Consider the following 22,321-nt stretch of genomic DNA (forward strand, 5'->3'; position numbering starts at 1 on the left):
TTGTGTCTGCCAATGTACAGAACAGTCATGTCACAGCCAGCAGTGGTTTCACCTTTGCTCTAAATTTGTACAGTTTTGTTGAATTTTGTTCTTTTATCCATCAGGCATACAATAAGTCACTAACATCTTTAAAACATTTTTAATGTAACAGTTTTAAGTTTATTCTCATGCAATTTGTTTTATGCTTTAAAACACTTTGATAGCAGCACCAGAACAAGTTTAAGAGCATTATGTGATGATAAATTCTAGAGATTAGGACTGCAACTAACAATTATGTTCCTTATCAGTTAATCAATTAGTTATTTGGTTTAGAAAATGGTAAAAGAAAATGCCAGTCACTCTTTTCCAGAGCCCAAGATGCAACGGTAAGCATCTTGTTTTATCCTGATCAGCAATCAACAACCCAAAGACATTCAGTTTACAATCACAGAGAGCTAAACAAACCAGATAATCTACACATTTTAAAAGCTGCAGCCAGAGAATTTTGCATTTGTTTCTTAGTAAATGACTCAAAATGACAAATCAAAATATCAAAAATAGTTGGAGATTAATTTCCTGTTGATTAATTAATAAAATAATCATTGCAACCGTACTAGAAAAGATTAAATAGTAGTCTGTCAGATGAACCATTCCTATTTCTGTGGATTGTTTCATTTTTGAACGATTTTAGTGCAAATATATTAACGTGTTACACATATTTATGCATATAAAACATTTTTATTAGAATTGCATGATGCACCTAGTGTTCAGTAATGCAGCCGGGTACGTGTTGTTTGCATCGCTTTGTGGCAGATGAAAAACCCTGATGTAATGCTTGAGCAAAACAGGTGACGTAATGTGCATTGCAACACTGAACCAGCTGAGCCTTGCATACATTGACACTCAACCACAGTCAATAATGCTGTGGATGCACATACAGCAAAAGCATTTATATTAATGCTTATAGAGGGGTGGGGGGGGGACATTAAACAAAGAAATACAATATGATACTTGCAAGCCCAGGCAAGTCCCTGTACATTTCCATAACACTGGGCTCTGCTATTCATCACCACCACCACAAACCCCCCTTCTCCTCCTCCCTCCTCCCCTCTCCTGTTTGTCTTTCTTCTCTGTTGGCATGTTACCAGGCAAGATACAGCTCCGATGGCGTGCCTCTCTTTTTGATTGGCTGGCTGGAGATGGATGGGCGGGGCCTCACAGACTCTATAAAAACATTGTTGCTGGCTAAACCGCAGAGCTTGGCAGCTGGTGAGTGAAAGAGGAGACATCGGAGGACGAAGAAGTTTCCGGATAGTTGTTTTTGCAGACAATAACCAGTAAAAATAACCGTCTTCAACTTCGGAAACGGACTTCAGCACCTTCACTGTCAAATAAGCTGTAAGTACGGTGTTATAAATGCTATTTATGCTCGTTTTAATAGCTAATATGAACATTTAAACAGCTGCTGGGTTAGCTACCTTCAAACAAAGATGTTCTTTCTGCAAAGTTATCCTGTTCAGACATTCCCCCAAATTATCCACACGTAAAATGGTCGTTACTTTTATATCTATTTTAACATTTAACTATCGTTTTTTATCCTGAGTTTGAGTACTTATCTGTTGCTTTGTTTCCTCGCCAACAGCTGACCACAGAAGCAGATGATCGACTTGAGTACTGCAAAGAAGACAAACATGCCTGCTCTTTCTGGACCCATTGATATTGGCAGCTCACCTCCATCCCCAGTGGACAGCAGTCCCAGGAGGTTGTCCTGGGGCAAACTTGTGCAAAGATTGACTGATTTCAGCACATCTGCCAACAGCAGCAGTATAGACTCCGTGTCCAACAATGGCAGCAGGAGTGATCTCTCAGACTCAGGTAAACAAGGCTGCAAACATATCTAATCCTTTTTAAGAGGTGAATTGGATTTTCTTCTTAATGCATTGTTCCAGCTCTGATCCATTGTGCTTTTTTTCTACAGTGTCAGATGTCTCTGGCGACCTGACTCCCTCTAATGAAGACCTGTTTTATGACCCAATGGAGGAGACCATCCTGAAAGAAGTAGTGGAGCTGATTGCAGGAAGCCTGAGAGAAGCCAAAGACTCAGACTGCGCCTTACGATGTACCAAACTGCTCATTCCCGAGAAACTCCTGGAGCACATCGGCAAGGAGCTCCTTCACCTGGCAGCTAGTGAGCCCTGTGGTTTAAGGGGGGCTCTCATCGACCTTTGCGTGGAGCAAGGGGGCATCTGTGAGAGCATGGGACAGCTATCTGTGGACCCCTACCTTGTCCCCACCTTCCAGCTGACTCTGGTGCTGCGGCTGGAGTCTGATGGGCTGTGGCCTAAAATCCAAGGACTTTTTAGCACAAAGTCTCCCAACACTCCAGTAGTGAGACAAGCTATTAAACTTAGCACTGGTTTTCGCGTGATCAAAAAGAAACTGTATTGCTCTGAAGAATTGCTCATTGAGGAGTGTTGAGAAATGCAAACAGGCGTGCAACAAGGGACATCAGCATTTTATTGTTTGCATTTTCAAAATGTCAGCTGAGCTCACAGAAGGGCCTTATTACTATAACTACATGTATATGATGCCTTCTGAAGTGTATGGATGGACTTTGACATGATGTAGACTATTGTTCCTACTGTAAAGGAGACACAGTTTATGGTACGTGGAGCAGTTGATGCTTGCTCCTCACTGACATTCAGATTTTCAAATGCATAACCATCATGCTATATCTGGTAAATAGGCATTTTGCAAGCATTAAAGTGCGTACCTCAGTTTCTATTGAAACCATAAAATGGCAGCTAGCTATATGGTTATAGTCATTGAAGACCATTGTATTCCTTCTTTTTTTTATACATGGCAATTAGTTGAATTGTACATCAAGCGAATCGCTAGGGACCTTAGTGACTGCTTGAATTGAAGAGCAAAGGCCTACCAGTGCTTGCCTTGTGCAGGTATGTGCAAGCTGCGGCTAAGAAGTCAAATGTAACTTGATCCTGTATTTGTGTGGACCTATCCTGCTTTCAACTTTATTTATTTGATATTCAAATATTCATAACATTGCACTGTTTTTGTACTCATGAATGCAAATAAATTATTTTTTTAATAAGTCTATTTTCTGTCGCTTTTCTTAACTAATCATCCATTTCTAGTTTTACATCCAATTTCAGGGTTCCTGTGCAATTCTGGGAGAGTATAAACATAATCAAAGTGAGTAGAAGTACTGTGTAAGAAAGTAATGAATGACCACATTAAAGGATAGGTTACCAAATGTTTCAAGTCTGACTTAAAACAATAGTCAGGTATAAACACTAACACAGGTTTTGCTCACTGTAATTACCCTCATTTTCTCACCAGAAGTCTGGTTTTGAACAAAGATGTATGTTTAAAGTTAATCTCAAGATAATGAGGCAACAGTGGAGTTCTTCCAGTTATTCTTTTTAGTAAAAAAAGTTACTTCGTGTCTCAATAGACAGTGTTTTCCTGCTCAGTGGCAGCTTAAATATTAGTTTAAACAAACTTTAAAAATGCATTTTTGCATCTAAGGACTGTATTTTCCCCCATTGCTCACATTTAAAATGCATTATAAGGGGATCTCTTAATGGCCAGTATGAACAGGAGGGATTACTGCAAGAAAAATGTCAATGTTCATTTAAGAACCTGACTATTGTTTCAGGAGAGTTAAAACATTGTGAAGCTATCCTTTGATGCCTGTTTTTTGACAATCTATACTAAAATACCTGTTGGAGTGAAGAATAATGTGCAGGTATTTAGTGAAACAGATCAACAGACAGGTAAGTCATACTCAGTGATGAAAGATTCAAATCTGAAGAGAAAGTATCACAACTGTCAAAACAAAATGTGGTGAGTCCAAATCAGAAAGTGGAGCAGCAACAGCTGCTGGAAACAGCTGAGTACATTTGCGGTGAGGATGTGACGCTGCAGTTCCTGCCGAGCACATGCTGCACGTCGCCCAAAAATGTGAACGTGCATTCAGCCATGTTTCCAGTTCCCACTTTCAGTCAGCAGTGCCAGCCGGCAAATTTTGCGTGCCGAATGTGCTGACTCAGCTTTTGTCTCCAGGTTTTGTTCTCTTCTTTGCAATGAGTCACTCCCAACACGTTTAGGCATCCATATTTATTTTCATCTGGGAGTAAAAACATGGTGGAAAAAGTGAGCAGGGTCTGTACCATTTTCCTAGTCTGATAATGCATTTTTCAATAAATAATACAAATAATTAAACAATAAATAGCATTCTATTAACATAAAACTGTGACAAAGAATTGCTTTTCACAACAGATAACATTTATCAGAGACATTACACTCCTAAACTAGAACTTGTTTAAGTCCCACTTTGTGGGTAGGCACGTCTCTCTCTTGGCATTTGTTATGAGGAGCCATCAAGTTACAGTATTATGATTCTACGCTTGATAGAGTTAAAGGAGGCAAAGTGAAATGGATCATGTCATAAATATTTCCATACACACACACAGCAAAAAGGACAAATCTCAGGTGTTCAAGTGTCTGACAAGCTCTAGAGGTGAGTTTATATTCACATTATTTCTGCATAGTTTCAGAAGGTTAGAATGTGCAATTTAAGTCAAACGACAAAAACTCTTACTGATTTGACTGCATAAAAAAAGAGGAAGCGTTCACTGTGTTATCTAATCAACTGCTACATAAATGACTTCCGTTCAACTATTCTCTATCCTTACTATTTTTCTGGTTTCATACTGCATTCGTGCAATAACCATGAAGTGAGCTCTGTCAGCTTCATGGCTCCCAGTCAAAACTGGGGCTTGGAGGTTATTGAAACCCATAACTTGTCTAGAGGACAAGCTATCGGAAATGGCTTTTCTATTTTTTAAACAATATATTAACATTATATTATTCATTCCACATACTAACACCACAGCAAATATGGATGTGGTCATTTCAGTTTCCCATATTTCCATGTAGGTTGGTGCTGGTTTGTTTGTGTTGCTTGTTGAGTCGTCTTCAGATTGTTAAAGCTCATCTATTTACAGCCAATAATAAATTTGTAGTGATTCTGGAAACCTGGAGACAAGAAAGAAAAAAAACCCTTTAATTTATGAAATTATACTGATCATGCAGGTAAATCTTTTCATATGTATTCAGAAACAAGAATTTAAGTCTGAAGTACTTACTTTTTTAATCATGAAAGCAGCCTCAACCATGTAATGAAGCTGAGATTTCGGACAGCTTGGCGCAGCTTGGTGTGCGAGCTCTTTGTGCTCTTTGGTACAGATCGGTGTCTCCAAAATATCGAGCTCTGTACAGCATGCCTTCCTCTGCAAGAAACATTCATGAAATATTTATGAGGGCATATATAGGGCAGAATATTTTTTAAACTCTTTTCCCAGAACTGATAATGGCATAACTAATGGTCAATAATAAGGATAATTGGTCTTCCTGGCAAACATACTTTGCTGTTTCTCCTTCCAGCAATTGTTGCGAAGGTTGGAAATATAATCATCCTCTACCGTCCGCTCTATATTCTTCAGATTCACTCCTGTGAACTCTTTGGGGAAGGACTCCCCCACATAGTATGACACCTTCAGGGTCTCAGTCAGCCTCTTCTGTGTGTAACCTGCTGACCTGTGGGATGATAGGACAAAGTGTGAGAGACATATCATATGACTGACCGCCGGCACAAGAATGACAGATCTGGCATGTTGAAATGACTCATGGCTGATAATGGCTCACAGACAAGGCCCAAAACTGCAGAAGTGTATCTAAAAACACAAAGGCAGACAACATGGAGAGAAAGGCCAGACACACAGAGCCAGCAATCCTAAAAAGCACAGAGGAGGTCTGTGATTATTTGGAACTAACAGAGGCAGCATTAAGATGCTATTTGTTTAAATGAAACAACAAAAACAACGGATCTGCCTCAGGGAGCAATATAACTGCAAATATTATTAAAGAAAATATATTTTAGTTTGGTTAATCAATAAATAAGTGACAACAGTATGAAAACGTAACAATTCACAATTATGTAATAAACCTGAGCTGGATTATGCTGCAGGTTATGTAACATGAAGATAATCTTTAATCACAGTCCCTGGGCAAATTTGCAAACAACAGTTAGCTGTGTTATTTTACATCCTTCTTAGGCAGGCGTTCAGAACAGGGATCACACTCACGGCCTGTAGCTGAGGCTGTAGGGGGGGCTGTTCACCATTATCTGACTAAGAGCTGACACAATAACCAGGATGAGGATGGGCATGACCTGCACGAAGAGAGCGAGGCCTCCCTGGAAAAGAAATAAACAAGAAAAAAAAACATTTCAATCACTCAACATTACAGCTGATTGAAAACATAGTCACCACCACTTTCTTTGCTCTTTGCTGTCAACATTTTTGAAAGACACAGAATGCAACTGAATGCAAAGATGAGTCTATGCCTCCCTCTGCTGTTTAACATGGCAGATTACATTATTTGCACATCTGCAGTGTGCAGAAGCTCTAACAACAGCATTAAACTTACATCTCGTTGTCGCTCTCTTCTCTCTGGCCTTTGATAACGCATCCTCCCATTGGTGTATGCAGTGGCATTGCCTACATTAAACCAAATGCAGTTAAGACTTTATAGATATATCATAATCAATTTTACAATGAAAATACTGCATCTCACAAGTTTGCTAAGAAAAGAGAGAAAAGAGTGAAACGTACTTGATGGGTAACCTCCTCCAAAGAACATATTAAAGAGGTCTTCAGGTGAGATATCGGGCTCAAAGCTGCCATCGTCTGGTCCATGTGTTGAAGGATGCTTCTTCTCCTCTCCGCACTGATCATACTGTCTTCTTTTGTTGGCATTACTCAGGACGGCGTACGCATTACCAATAGCTGTTGGAAATGACAAATGATGGAGTCATGTTCTGTTTGAGCATCATGAAGAAGGACTAAAAGGGTAAATTGAGAAATCTTTGACATAATATGTACCCATAATTATAGCCTATACTAATACATTTATGCAGATTACCTTTAAATGCCTCTGTTGCACCTGGGGCATGATTCTTGTCCGGATGGAATTTCAGTGCAAGTTTTCTATATGATCTTTTGAGTTCGTCTTCAGGGGCATCTTTCTGTACCCCGAGAATTTCATAGAAGTCTTTACACTGTTTTATCCTGTGAAGGGATCATACGATTCTCAATATATCACGGTACATCGACAGGCCCGTAAAAACACAAATTTACACAATGATCAGGCTTAGTTACCTCCTCACAGCATCCACTTGATCTGCGGTGTAGGATTTTGAGGTGTCTGCAGGCTTTTCTGCAGGTCTGCTGTCCTCACTGGTGGTCTGCCGCTGTCTAGGCCCAGAGACCCCACTGAAGTCTGAGTGACCACCTTGTCTGGATGTAAATCCATTCTTTGCTATTAGGTCCAACAGTACTATGAAAACAAGTGACAACAGTGTTGCAATCATCACAATATAGTCAAGCAAGCATTCAGCATGGGTGATGAGGTCATTTCTGACCACAACTATGACACATGAGATGATGCAAATTTCTCAACTGCAAGAGACTTTGCCACACAGTAGTAGTTATACATTTAATATCTGTGTGTAGATGAATATTGTGGCAATGCTGCAAATCAATGAGAAAGACTACTTTATGGTAATTCTAGATTTTATGATTTATTTTATTCAAAAGATTAGCCACTGTTACTCCACAGTCTGATTATTCTATTAATTGACCAATTTTCAAATGTCTTTTTTGATGTCAGATTGATGTATCTTAACTACTGTATGCCCTTTAATAGCTGTGCTTCTGCTTGGCATGTTATAATTACTGTCTAATCATTCAGCACAATGTTGTCTTATCCAGTCCATATTTCTTTCAATATTGATATTCCCCATTGGATTGCTTTGCATGTCTTTTATTGTGTGTCTGTCACATGTTTTAATTGGTATCTAGTAGAATGAATACTCTTTTTATTAATGCTCTACATGCATATAAATTGACTAAATAACTGTCACTTTCAATTTTATATTGTTCTTAGGGTGGTTGTGTATCATTTGTCCAGGGACTACGGATGAAAAATAGCCTTTTGACAATCTCTGGTGTATTTACAGCAGTGTTTCTTAATGTGCACAGTCCCTCTATTTAACCAATAAAACAAGTAAATACAATTTAGAGTACAGTAGCTAAACTAGAGCAGTAGTGAGGCCTTTAAAATCCCCCTAAAACACATTTGAGCTGTGTGTCATAATCCTGCAGTAACAACAACCTTACATAGTAAAATGAAAATGGAATTTCGCCATTTAGAGATGACTGTTTGTCATTAAAAAGGAAATAAATATGAATAATACATTTTTTAGACAGAAATTCAGATATAATGTATGTAGCTCTGCTAAAATAGTAAGGTAAACTCCACACACACTATTCACCCACAACACCTAACACCATAATAACCAAAATATTATACCTATTCTCTTATCCAATACTCCTGTACAATTACATGTTATACAGTATTTGTCACAATATTGATAATATACCATCCATATCAACTGTCAGTGGTGGGATCTAACTAAGTACATTTACTCAAGTACTGCAGATAGACAGTGAGATACTTGTACTTAACTTGTGTATTCCCATTTAATGCTACTTCCTCCTTCAACTCCACTACATTTATTTTCCACCCATATTTTTCAGATTAAGATTTTAATTAAAATTATGTCATATATATATAATAGTCTAACTGCTGTTTAAATGGTCTGCTCCTTTTTGTTTTAAAATCGGCTATGCTCTTTGTTTTAAAAGGTGCTATACATAAAGTGTATATTATTATTATTTGTATTATATACACTTACATAATATGGTGCAGTGCTATTACTATTAATCTACCCAAAGTATCTCAAATTGGCTCCACATTGATAAACTACAGCATTGCCATGCTCTTACATGTATTTGTTAGTAACAATAACAACCAATATGATATACTATAATAATAACACTCAAAAAGAAGTCAGGCTGCACAATGAATACCTTTCATACTTCAAGTACATTTTGTCAATAATATTTTATATACTTGCACATTCTTTTTTTTTTATCTGTATGAGGGTATACTCTGTATGTAAATTTCAGGAACATTCACATTTATATGATCTCAGGAACTTCTGCATACTGCACATTTATATATTGCAGATTTACTTACAAAAAGATCCAGTTTACTGTATACAGTATTTCATTGATTTGATCCTATTTTTAGTACACTTTCACCCTTATGCTCTTATTTTTTCCCCTCACTGTGTCAATTTGAATTTCTCCCAAGGTGGATCAGTAAAGATACATCTTATCTTACCTTACCTTTTACTATAATAACATTTTGAATTCTAGACTCTTACTATTAATGGTGTATTTTTAGATGACAGAATTTCTACTTTTACTCAAGTAAATGATCTGAATACCACTGTGAATTGCTTCCAAGGATCTTTCCCTGAGGGTGACTGACTTCTAAGCTTTACATCACCACATTTGCATCACCACATCTGTTTTAGGCTGAGCAGCAGCAGAAGAAGAAGAAGAAGAGTATTTAATAGCCACAGCAGGAGTGATTTGATATTATTCTTAGTCTTGAAATGGCAACATGACCAATGTGAGCAGAGTAAGTGAGCCTGCTTGCTTGTCTGCTATCACGGGCCCGGTTACATGCACTGCAGAGCTCATCTGGGATGCAGGTGATGATGCAGGTGATGCTGCTGACCTCGCTTATAGGCCATCATTTATGTAACTCACCCTTCGCCTTCTCTGTCGGGAACAGTCTCTGGGCTTTCTCCAGGAACCTCTGCGCTTTCTCCAGCTGCTCGTTGGTTAACGCCGCGGTTGCAATGTCAATGCAGCGCTCCGCCTCGTCCCTGTTTACCTCCATTGCAGCAGCGGCTAACCAGAGGCGGCTAACTCTAAGCTAACTGGACCAGAAGTAAATAAAGGCGCCGGCTGATGACGCCATCTGGAGGCTGCAAATAGTTCCAGTTTTGGGCATAAACAAGAAACCGCCCAAAATATGTGTTTCAAACTTCTCCATAGATGATATCCATCAAAACATTATGTGCAAAAAAAAAGAAAAAAGAAAATAAATGATATTGATGTAAATTGCTCTTTCTGCGGACTTGAGAGTGAAACAACCATGCACTTGTTTTTCCAGTTGTCCTTGTACATTTATTCTTTGGAAAGAATTTTCCCAAAATATTAATTGTAACATCTCTGTTCATTTACTATATTAAGATGTGCTCTTTGGGGTTCATGTCTGCAGTTCAGAATAAAAATGTAGGCCTATTATATTATAAATCTCAGCAAAATTTCACAATCACAAAAGTATATTTTACAGGCTAACATAAAACCTTTATTTAAAGTTTTTATAACTCTCCTGTTGTCTTCCTGTCAACTGTGCAACTTTTGTCCTCCCAGAGTCTGGGAGTTGAGTCTGGTTTGACTGTTTATAAAGTATAAGGTATAAATGATCACCCAATTCTGTGTTAGACCTTTTTCATTCCAATTTATTATCACAGCTTTTACACATATGTCTGGAAATGGTTAACAGGCATTATTTAAATGAAAGTACACCTAATTTTTTGAGTTAATGTCTGTTGGTCTGTGTGTCTTTTGGTCATTTGATTTTCTTTTTAGGAACATGAAAACAAAAAACGAATGGAGGTTGCCCCTCTGGTAAATAAAGTCTGACATGATTTCTACTGAGGGATCCTCTTCCTCTTCACTGTTACCAGTCTCAAGTCCTACGCAGCTGCAGGAGTCGAACATCAGGAGAGTGAAACCATCCGAAAGAGAAAGGGAGAAGAGTGTAATGAGTTCAGGACTGCAGAAACTGAAGAAAACACAACAATCATTACAAAGTCAGTATTTCAACACTGGATCTTAATCATCCCATTCAATCCATAAGATTTATATGGATTGGAAGAGTTTTTCATAGGTCTGTTGAGAAGAGTTAGTCATGACATTAAATAGGTACAAAAAATGATTCAGTACACTGAGAAGTCTAAGACAACACACAGCTTGAGACAGACTTTAAAAAAACAGCTGTCTTCATATTTCTTCTCTCAAAGTGTACTTACTTGAGTCCTGCAGAATCCTCTCCAAATGGTTCTCTTCATTTCTTTTTTTTTTGGGCTCTGACACTTTGAATCCCTCAGGAAACCAGAGCTGGCAGTGCTCTCGCCGCTGCTTACATGACACCAGAACACCAAGGCAGATGAAACCCAGAGTAGCCAAGCCAAGGAAGATGATATACAGGTGAAGCAATAAATAGAAAAATAATAAAAGACCAAAATAGTTACATAGAGACGAAAACAGTTTTACAGCCTACTTATGAAAAAAATGTGAAGAGAGGATTGTTTTGTTGGCAAACTTGCATTTATGAATATAAAACCCAGCTAAGATAATAGTAAGATCGATGATGTAAGCGCATTTCTCATTCTTTCTTTTGTAACTTGAAAAAACCCCCAGAATATGTAAGACAAAATCAGCCATAAATGTAACAATAAACTTTGAAATCTCTTGCCACAGTCTATTAGTGTGGTAACAATGCCAAAATAAATGAGGCACAGCATCAATGCGTGCAGAGCTAAATAAACATACAATCATTCTTGACACTGTTTTACAGGTTAGAATTTGTGTATAAGCTTATAATTAGTGTATTGGTAATGAGATATTTGTGAGGCAACACCCAAACCTTCTGCCAAGGAGGATTATGAAAAGGTAAACTAGTCCTGTTTCCACCACGGCTCCCTGTGCTGCCCTGTTTCTCCTCTAAGTGGAGACAAATGGTCTGTTTTCAAATGTAGGTCAGAAACATAGACAGTAGTCAAGCGTGGAGGAAATTAATTTGAGCCCTGTGAAATGTCTCCACAGCTTAACATCACCTCATTGTACAGTTTTGGCTTTATTTGATTGAAATACACAGTCCAGAGCATTTTGAAACTTACTAGATGACTGATATAACTGAAATATGAATAGCATTCCTATTCCTATATCCACTTGGCAGTTTAAATGAAAATAATGATGCATTAAATTTGTTATACACTTTTCATGTGCAGTGAAACTCAAAGTGCTGCAGTGTTTAAAAGAAACATAAAGAAAATAACATGAGTTAGATGAAAAAGCCTTCCTGCATAAAAACATTGGTATAATTATTCTCTTATGATAATTTTCTAAATATCATATTCCTAAAAAACTCCCATATTTGTGGCACTAAATGTTTTTTCAAATACGTATGTATAAGTACATGAAATTTACAATGAGAGTACAGAGACAACAGGATACAAGTTTTCTGATTCAGATATCACAAAAAAGCAGAATAAAGAAATAAATAAAGGTGATGCTTGAGGGTTAAGCTCATATAAAAGACATTATTACAATATAGATAACGTTCTTGTGGCCTTACAGAGCTGACTGAGTTTCAGGATGTCTATGGTGGCTTTAATTGCACTTTGGTTTATGAATTTGCTGGTGTGAATATAAAATGTCCTGATTTTCAAGTGCAAGTTTACAATGTAAGCTGTAGTCTGTAAAATACTACTTTCACATTCGAAACTGCACAAGCGTTTCCTTCAAGCAACAGCTGTGCTTCTTTTTTGAAGGAAATTCATCCAGTCCATCAGTCCAAAGAGATTTTGGTGTAGGTATGGCACTCAAAGGACGGATTCACAATGTTTCAAGCCTGACTCAAAACAACAGTTAGGTGCCCAAATGAGTATTAAAATAGTTCATACTGGCTACAAAAAAAATCCCTGCATAATGCACTTACAATAAGTGATAGTGACCAAAATCTACAGATCTCTTCCTGTAATGTGTTAATCTGAAACTAAAATGAAACTTCATAAGCCCAAATTAGTCAACTCAAGTAGATGTCTTTCAACATCACAGTCTGTGTGCAGCCAAAGTTCCTCTTTTGGTGACTGTCCGAGGAAACACAAAGAGGAAATCTGAAGCTAAAAACTGTGCGTGTGGCAGATACCCACTTGTTATGACTAACTCAGACTACTCAAGCCTCATAAGCTTTGGATCTACTTTTAAGTGCATTTTTTAACGTAATGACTGTGAGCACACACCGTGGATTTTTGTGGATCACACTGACTATCTTTTAATTACCAGGAGGATGATTCATGTCAGCACCTGACTGTTGTTTATGACTTGAAAAATGTTAAACCTAAGGCTTTAAGCAGGCCTTACTGACTATTACATGATTTTTAATTTAAAAAAATAAATCATACCATGTATCTAATGCTATCATATGATCAGTGTTTGGGAGTAATGTAGTTACATGTAACGGCGTCACGTAATTGAATTACAAAATGTAATCCGTCACAGTTACTGAGAAAAATGTGTAATTAAATTACAGTTACTTATGAAAATGTTGTTGATTACAAAGGGGGTTACATCTGAAGTCAGACCTCCAAGAATTTTAGGGATTTTTCCTCATTTTTTAATATTCAACATGTTACTGAATACATATATTGCTGTTTTTAATTCTCTGAAAACTATTTAAAAAACTATTTTGTAAACAAATCATGACATGGACCTTATTTCGAAAACACATGGACTTAAATGGTGTCATGGTACCAATTAAACCCATGCCAGACTTTTGACTTTTTTCATGAAAAATCTTTATTTTATATTCCAAAATCTACACGAATTAATGAATACATTTTCAAATGAGAGATAAATCTGGCTTTATACGAAATGATCTCCCCTCTAATCCATGAAAAATACCTGAGTTTAGATTCTGGTGGGCTTAATGGGCAGACTTACCCCAAGAGTTGAAAACATTTGTCAAAAAGTAATCAAATGTAATTTATTAAGTAAGTATTATGTAAGTAAGTTACATAGCTTTGATTAAGTAATTGACATAGTTACAATACGTTTATTACATTTTAAATAATAAACGTATAATAATAACGTATAATAAATGTAATAGGTTACATTGTAACCTATTACATTTCGAAAGTAACCTTCTCAACCCTGCATATGATATTTTTTATGTTTTATTGATATGTTTGGGATGAGGATGGCCTGTATTTTCCTTGTGTGGACGGGAGGGTCCTCTACCACCTTATGCGTTTAATGCACAGTAAGAAAGTTTATTTAATTCCAGTTTCAGCTCATATTTAACACCTCACTGCTTCTGCTCGTACCTTTTTTTGTTTTTAATCCACGCTTGAATGGAGATATATGAGTGCGGTTAATTCAATACATGTCTAGACAGCAGCAGCTGCTCTCTAGAGGAGGTAAATATACATCTGGCAGGAGGATGAATAAAAGGTGAACAGCAGATAAACAGGCAGCCAATCAGAGCCTGAGCTTGAGGCGGCATCTGATCCCTGATTCGTCAACTGCTTATAGAGGCACCTCCAGCTCCAGCTGCCATTGATGCGTCCGCTGCAGAGTCGACTATCACTCTCCCTTTTTTTCTGTTAGTTTTGGGTTGAGCAGACCGGCGACATCACCATCTAACAGCTCTCCTCTCGTTTAGCTTCTGTCAGGTGAGTTGTTAACTGTGTATTTGTTATGTTTTTTCCCCCTCTCCCACAGCTGTGTGATAAATGTTACGCAACGTCGTGTGTCACCATCATTGCTATATAACGTTACTGACCGTGCTCTTCCTCGTCAAGCTAGCTTTATCGTTGCTAGCTAGCATTAACACAAAAAAACAAATTCACCATGCCTCAATGATGATGTTAGCTAATGTCCACACAGATTAAAATGAAAGATGTCTGCCTTTTTCTAAAAATATATTATTATTATTGCCGCTCAGAGCATCACACAGACCGCAGCCACGATGACGGAGGCGGAGGCGTTGGAGAAGAAGCAGCAGCACAAGCCCAGGAATGGAAATGTTCTTCCAGAGGCCACCAGAGAAGATGTGTTTGATCACACATACAAAGAGAAGGAGGGCCCCAAACCTCCCACGATCATCGTATGGAAAAATGTCCTCTTGATGATTGTGTTACATTCAGGTGCCCTGTACGGCATGTGCCTCGTCCCTTCAGCAGCTCCTTTGACCTTGCTTTGGAGTAAGTAAAATAAAAAGAAAGTATAAATCTACCTGTTACAATGTTATTTGCAAGTTGGCATTTCCTGTCAGTGAAATGCATACATCACAGCTGTTATGTCATTAAGCCCGCCCACATTGGTGTATGTAACAAAAAAGGTGATTGCTTAGATGTGTTCATGATCCTGCATGGAGGGGGATTATAGATCAAGCAACGTATCATTAGAGATTAGAGATGTAACAGCATGCATTGTCAAACTGAAAAATGTACAGTCCATGCCAGTTAGAACATCTGTGTGTTTTTTTAAGTGGTAGTAAAATATCAAAGCTAACAAAAAACTGCACAATTCTTCATTAATTTGCACATTTTGTTAAAGATAACTGAGATGTGTACTGTATGTCCCATTGCTCGAAAACTCTTCTGAATAGATTATAATGCTTCCGGCCTTATCACACATGCAATCATCAAATGGTTTTATGCATCCAATCAGTTGTCATCCCACATGAAGTAATTACATTACACAGTGAGTGTCACAGCTCTGTTTAACGTGCCTTGCTTTGTTCATGGTTATTAAATCTCTTGTGGAGCAAGTAGACGAGCACAAACCAGTTCAGGCAAATGCTAAATTTAATAATTTTCAGTTAGAAATGTTGTGCAGGGAAGCTATTATAATGTAGTTTAACATTTTCAGAGGGACAAATTGGAACTTATTCACAATTATTCTGTCTATGGTGATAAGGAAAGGCCATATACATACAGTGTTGTGAGTAAATGCTGTGGTGTGTTAATAATTTAACATCACTTGTTGGATTTCCTCCAAAGTTGCAGTGTGCGTTCTTAGTGCAAGAAGTGCTATTGAAACTTGAAACTGACTAAAATGTGGTCAAACTAATTAGTTAATGTCTCTCTCCCCACAGCCTTTGTTTGTTTTTTGATAAGTGCTTTAGGAGTTACTGCAGGAGCTCACCGCCTGTGGAGTCACAGATCCTACAAGGCCACATTACCTCTAAAGATCTTTCTTGGTGTTGCCAACTCCATGGCATTTCAGGTACCTAAAATGCAGCACACAGATCTGCAGTCTTTTGTGTGCACACCTAAAGCTAAAGTCACTCATGATAATAGCTGTTTTCATTGACTGTAAGTACCATGTTGAGTCCACAGTGTAATCTCTGTCTTAACTTTAACCCACAGAATGATATCTTTGAATGGGCTCGAGACCACAGGGTTCATCACAAATATTCCGAGACAGATGCCGACCCTCACAATGCTGTCCGGGGCTTCTTCTTCGCTCACATTGGCTGGCTTTTAGTGCGCAAACACCCTGACGTCATTGAGAAAGGCCGCAAGCTGGAGCTCAGTGATCTGCTGGCTGACAAAGTTGTAATGTTTCAAAAAACGTAAGTAGCTCTTCAGTGATTCATTTTACACCTCATCTAAAGCTGGCTAAAATTGAACAGAAAGTGCACTTTACTTCTCTGGCAGGTAGTGTACATGGTAGTAAAGCAGATTTGGGTTTTATGATTACATTTCCTGTAAATATTTTAAGGGCAATAAAGGAAGAAAAAACAACCTCTTCTGCCTACTATATATAACTGACCACTGCTGCAGAGTTGTGTCTGCAGTGCAGGTTGTATTAATCCTTCTGATTTAACAAAGTGAAAATAGCTATGATGTAATTCGCGCATGTTCAGATTGACTCAAGTTTTGGCTTCAGTGAAAACCGTGTCATGTGCTGGTGAGTAATAGAGTGAACAATCACATGTCTGACAAGTAGGGTATTTCTGTGTTTGTTTAATGTTAATGTTGCCATAAGTAAACGGCTTTATTCATTCTCCACCTGCTGTGCCTCCTCAACAGGTATTACAAGCCCTCTGTGCTGCTCATGTGTTTCTTCATCCCCATGTTTGTGCCGTGGTACTTCTGGGGAGAGACTCTGTGGGTGGCATACTTTGTCCCGGCTCTGATGAGGTACACCATGGTGCTGAACGCCACGTGGCTGGTCAACAGTGCGGCTCACATGTGGGGAAACAGGCCCTATGACAAGCACATCAACCCCAGGGAGAACAAGTTTGTCACGCTCAGCGCTATAGGTATGAATGAACTGTGACGTGCCCCTTCCTTTGTTACAAAAGTAAATATATAGAGAGAACTGGAGCAGTAACTTAAAGCCACAAAGTACAGCACAGTTAAAGGAGTAATTCAAAAGATTATGCTTTACAGTGTTGATTCTTGTTCATGTTAATTTTTGGGGAATACCTAAATCTTGTCTGGGAGTATTAGAACATTATTAAATTGTGTAAAATTTGATTTTAAGTTTTGTAGGACTGACTTGAGTTGATATGGGGATATGCTGCCTACATTTGGCTACACATTGGCTTCAAAATTTAGGGCAGTGAGAATCAAAGCCTCAAAGAATTTTGGCAAACAATGAGAGGGGCGAGACATGATGAATGGGGATAACTGTCCACACTTTTGAGCAATCCTTCCTTGAAGGCATTCATAATGTTGCACTCATTTAAACAGCATATACACAAATTGGCAGAAATAGTTGAATAAATATTGAAAAAAGAGAACCTGAGAGAGGAGTTCAAACCCACTTTATCTCACTTGCATCATAAAGAGGATGTGAATGTCAGATTAGAAGACCTGCTTCCTGTGTAGATACAAGCGGATCATTTTAATATTTAGTAAACATTAGATAGATAAGATTATACACTAATTTAAACATACTTAAGAATATTTATGTTTAATTTCTGCCTCGTCCATTCTGCTAGATGCCACTAAATCCTACACACTGCACCTTTTGAGGCGTCAGTATGCTTAAAGGATTGTGCTCCAACCAAACAGTTATAGTCCCAAATGCCCTACTAAATTCCCACCCTTAAACATAGTCAATTGCGTTTGTTGTGTTTGAATTGAAACCTACTACAGGTCTCTGCAGTGTTTGATGGGGACTTCAGTGCTGCGCTAACCATGAGTCATTATTCAGATGTTATGGGCCAAAACATAAAACAATGGCCACCCATCTAAACTGAAAAATAATCAAGTCTATCTTGGTCCATGGCTTGTCTCTCAGTCAAATTTCACTGATATATGTGCAGCAGTTTGGGCGATATCTTGCTAAGTAACTAATAGACAGAGAGAGAAAACACAACCTCTTTGCTGGATTTAATTAGCGTGAGTAACAGGGATCATCGTTTACAGTCATGTAATTATTTCTGTTTTTGTGACTTACCTGACACAACTTGCTACATTGTTATTTTGAGTCTAAATTGTTGTTGTTTCTTGTTCCTTACAGGAGAAGGATATCATAATTACCACCACACATTCCCTTATGACTATGCGACCAGTGAGTTTGGGGTCAAGTTGAACCTTACCACTTGTTTCATCGACTTCATGTGCTACTTGGGTCTGGCCAAGGACTGCAAGAGAGTGTCCCGTGAGGTGATCATGGCCCGAACACAGCGCACTGGAGACGGGAGCCACCGGAGTGGCTAAGATAATCAAAGTGTGATCAGCTTCAAGGCAAAGGAATTCGAAAAGAAGACGCTTCACAGTCCTTTGACAGCTATACATTTCTCATTCTCTGAGGATAACAGTCCGCTTCATGAGGGCCTTGACCACATTTTGCTTGTTTTTGTGGTTTTTGTAGCTGTAACTTAAGAAATTCTTTAAAGATGGATAAAAAAAACACATATTTTGCTAAGCTCTTGGCCTTGGTTTCTATTGTTCAGTCAGGCTAAGGTCTTGCAAAGATGTTTTAGATTTTGAAGTAGATTCATTTTCAAAGTCAACTTCATTCTCCGCTGTTTTGCCACTTTGGTGTGCATTCTTCATGCAAGGTCATTCATGTAGCCAATCATTTTTATGTAAGTATTACTCAATTATTAATCAACAAGTGGAGTACTCAACTATAGAGTGACAATGTTTCAACTGATACGGTCCATTACTGATTGGAGACTGTTGCCTTTTATTGCTGATTACAGCAAGATTTTACAGTTCTGATATAAATTAACTTTTTGAGCGCTCTAATATCTGGAGAAAAAAAAGTGATTTGGCTTTAAGAAAATATGGCACATAATGGAGATGTGAGGGAACCCAGACCATCTTCCTTTGACCTGACTATACTGACAGCCAGCATGCCAAAACTGCATGGAAACCCAGCCGTGCAGCTGCATGTTTCTGTGCATAACTTGGTTGTCTTCTGCAGAAAACCAAATATGTAGAAAGAGTAGAGTTTAACACATAGATTTAGTCTATGTGATGATTGGATCAAGCGTTCTCAGGACAATATAGGGGCACATTTATCATTAAATCAAAACTGCCATTCAAGATTAACACTAAATGATAAATGTCATTTTAACTTGGAGCAATGCGATGCTTTAATTGGCTTTTTTGTGTTTTTAATAGATATTTAGTGCCAATTTTGTGACATTTTTATAACCATCTCTACGGTCCACTAGAGCACACTAAGTCGATATTGCTTCATGATTGTGGAAGTTTTTTAACCTTGTGGTGTCTGCGCGGCTTCGCTTCCTCTCAAGACTTTATGCAACACGTCCCTCTTTTGTCCTGAAACATCTGCAGCAGAGACCACCGGTTGATGTCATTGGTCGACGCAGCAGTCAGTCACGCGACAGTCCTGGTGTTACAAAACAAAAACGATGCACAGTGATATTACTGTAGGTGCCGTACTGAGGTGTTCTGTCGGCAGAACTGCATCTATTTTTGTAACATGCTGCAGAGCTGCAATCGCTTTTGGATCACCAGAACTGTTGCCGTGGTGACTTGGTGGTGAGATGGGGGTCTGGTTTCCCTTTGATGTCCCACAAAGGCTGATTGTCATTGAAAAATTTCAGGTGCATCAATGTTAATGTCCATCTTTGAGTCTGTTGTGCGGAATGCTTATATTATCTTATTTATGTATTTATTTTGTCTTTTTTTTTTCTTATTGACATAAAATTATTGCTCAAACCAGAACCAGTTTCTGCATTCCACGATTTGGTAAACAGTCTCATAAAATATATCAAATTTGGGCACCTTTTTATTTTTTTCCCTAAGAGTCAGGATACTACCTAATGCCTTATGACTTGAATCCATTCCTGATCTTCATGTCCTGTCAGTTGAGAAAAAAAAGGCTCAAAAATCAGAAAATTAATCAGAAATCTGACCGAGGTCCATGTTTACAGGCCGAAGCACCGGGTGGAACATTGTTTTTATTCTTAAACCAAACAAGCATTTTAAGTTAGGCATGACTTGGCATAGCAATGGCAACATCAAGGTGCTGTAAATGCAAATAGAAGATAGATGTTCGCTCTGAAGAATCAGATACAAACGTCACGCCTGGAGCGAGGGTTCAATCACGAGATTTAACTTGCAAAAATATGAACCAAGTTGGATGTGCCTACTAGTTTTAGCCCATCGCAGCATCTCCACGTTTAAAACTTCCAAACGAAAAAAGTGCCGTCACGAGGAATGTTCTGAGCACTTACCAAACCTGATGATATCACAAGCCATGCAAACAACTCCTGCTGTTCAGAGCGCCAAAATCAACATTTTCCTAATGACAAAGGAGGATCAAAAGGTTGTCAGTCTGAATGATTATGTCAAACTGTACTCTATTCTGAAATAATATTCACAATATTTTCAATACACTCGTAATTCCATAAACAGTTGTTGCTCTTCTTTTTTCTTATTTGATATACTCTCCCTTCACTTTCTCAGATTTAAAGCTGCACTGTACATATTCTTAGTTTTTTCTTAACTGGCTAAAGAGCTTCACACCTCATCTTTTTTGCCACATTATGTCTTTGGCTTTTGCTTTTCTATATGTTTGGCACGACTAAAATCTGGTACAAATTTAAACTCATATCTGCCATCTGGACCTCACTTGTAATTTCATTTTTACATTAGCTGTCGTTGCTCATATTTGAGGTTCTGACAGAAGTGAAGTAGGTTATCCAGCTGCTGCCACTGCAGCTGGAAACCATGTGCAAACATGAAGCATTTAATCTTGATTCTGTGAAGCATTTATGGGCCAGAAGCTGTCAGGGCATCAGCGTTTAACAGTGCTGAAGATGAAGTTCTGTCTGAGTTTGACTCGAAAGTAGAGTGTTGATGCCACAGTATATTTTAAGTGTGACCTTTCACACCATTTACAATACACTGCAGACACCAGTGTTCAATACTGAGAAACAAAAAGGAAGTCAGAGTCAGATGTGGAAAGTACCCAGAGGCATCTACTGCAACTTTATACTGCACTTCCACTCTAACACATTTCAGAGGGAAATATTCTACTTTATTAATCTGCTGCATTTATTTCATATTTAAAGTCACTGGATTCATTTTAGATTAAGATTTTACACACAACACATATGATCAGCTAATAAAATATGATGAAACTTTAGCTCTGCTTTCACCAGCTACATTGAAATCCTACTTACATCTCATGCATTAGTTATAACAGTAATAGAATATCATATGGTAAAAGGGGCCATTCTGTACAGCGCATGCTTTAACTTTTGATGATTAACAGCTGACATTTCTTATCTTTTTGCTGATTGATGTAATTATTTTCTCAATTAATTGTTTTGTTTATAAGATGTTAGAAAATAATGAAGTTGTCCTATTGAAAATGTCTTGTTTTGTCCAACTAGCAGTCCAAAAAAAAACCCAACGTGATCAGTAAACTAGTATGTAACACCACAAGAAGTATTCACATTTGAGAATCTGGAGTCAGTAAATGTTTCAGAACAGAAGCTTTACTTGTATAAGGTTATTTTTACATTGTGGTATTGCAACATTTACTTAAGTAAATGACCTGAATAACCCTCAACCGGTTCTGTAAGAGGAGGCAAAGGATGGCAATCTGCAGTTTTCTGGTAGGAATCTAGCTGGGATTTGTCTGGGGGATTTTCTGTTCCCCTGCTCAGGGTTTTTGCCTTCTGTGGTAAAAAAGAGATGAACACATCCAGTTTTCTGCTGACATGAGTGCGCAAGTCAAATATATCCCAACTATTTAATAGTGCAGTTATTACCTCTCGCCTGCAGATGAATAAAGCACTCTCAAGATGTGTTTAATGGTTTACACAGGGCAGGGAGGAATGTAGGACCAGCGTGTTCACAGGAGACCAGTTTAGGCTATTGCGTCACACTTTCTCTGGTTGAGGAAGTCTGACAAGTTATAATTGATTCCAGTTCATTTCCCCCCTCATGCTGAAACAAATTAGTCCACTAATCAATTTGTTGATGGTTAAAGTAAAAAATGTTCACTGGTTTCAGCTGCTCAAATGTTTGTATTTTCTT

At 38.1% G+C, this 22,321-nt stretch overlaps 3 protein-coding genes across 3 annotated transcripts; 2 read left to right on the forward strand and 1 right to left on the reverse strand.

Moving 5' to 3' along the window:
• Nucleotides 1–1,250: 1,250 nt before the first annotated feature.
• ddit4 (DNA-damage-inducible transcript 4) lies at nucleotides 1,251–3,091 on the forward strand. The gene is made up of 3 exons (XM_062442759.1): nucleotides 1,251–1,377; nucleotides 1,622–1,854; nucleotides 1,958–3,091. The coding sequence occupies exons 2-3, from the start codon at nucleotides 1,638–1,640 to the stop codon at nucleotides 2,455–2,457; spliced, it is 717 nt and encodes a 238-aa protein (XP_062298743.1). The 5' UTR covers nucleotides 1,251–1,377; nucleotides 1,622–1,637; the 3' UTR covers nucleotides 2,458–3,091.
• Nucleotides 3,092–4,135: 1,044 nt separating this feature from the next.
• On the reverse strand, nucleotides 4,136–9,879 carry dnajb12b (DnaJ heat shock protein family (Hsp40) member B12b). The gene is made up of 9 exons (XM_062442673.1): nucleotides 9,747–9,879; nucleotides 7,224–7,401; nucleotides 6,988–7,133; nucleotides 6,678–6,851; nucleotides 6,493–6,563; nucleotides 6,150–6,259; nucleotides 5,429–5,601; nucleotides 5,151–5,294; nucleotides 4,136–5,040 (listed from the first exon to the last, which is right to left on the reverse strand). Exons 1-8 carry the CDS (start codon nucleotides 9,877–9,879, stop codon nucleotides 5,173–5,175), a joined length of 1,107 nt encoding a protein of 368 aa, XP_062298657.1. The 3' UTR covers nucleotides 4,136–5,040; nucleotides 5,151–5,172.
• A 4,469-nt stretch (nucleotides 9,880–14,348) lies between these two features.
• Nucleotides 14,349–20,686, forward strand: scd (stearoyl-CoA desaturase (delta-9-desaturase)). The gene is made up of 6 exons (XM_062443150.1): nucleotides 14,349–14,506; nucleotides 14,779–15,037; nucleotides 15,934–16,064; nucleotides 16,208–16,413; nucleotides 16,874–17,106; nucleotides 18,315–20,686. Exons 2-6 carry the CDS (start codon nucleotides 14,803–14,805, stop codon nucleotides 18,512–18,514), a joined length of 1,005 nt encoding a protein of 334 aa, XP_062299134.1. The 5' UTR covers nucleotides 14,349–14,506; nucleotides 14,779–14,802; the 3' UTR covers nucleotides 18,515–20,686.
• Nucleotides 20,687–22,321: the final 1,635 nt, after the last annotated feature.

Source organism: Scomber scombrus, chromosome 21 (assembly GCF_963691925.1).
Source record: "Scomber scombrus chromosome 21, fScoSco1.1, whole genome shotgun sequence".
NCBI classification, from domain to species: Eukaryota; Metazoa; Chordata; class Actinopteri; order Scombriformes; family Scombridae; genus Scomber; species Scomber scombrus.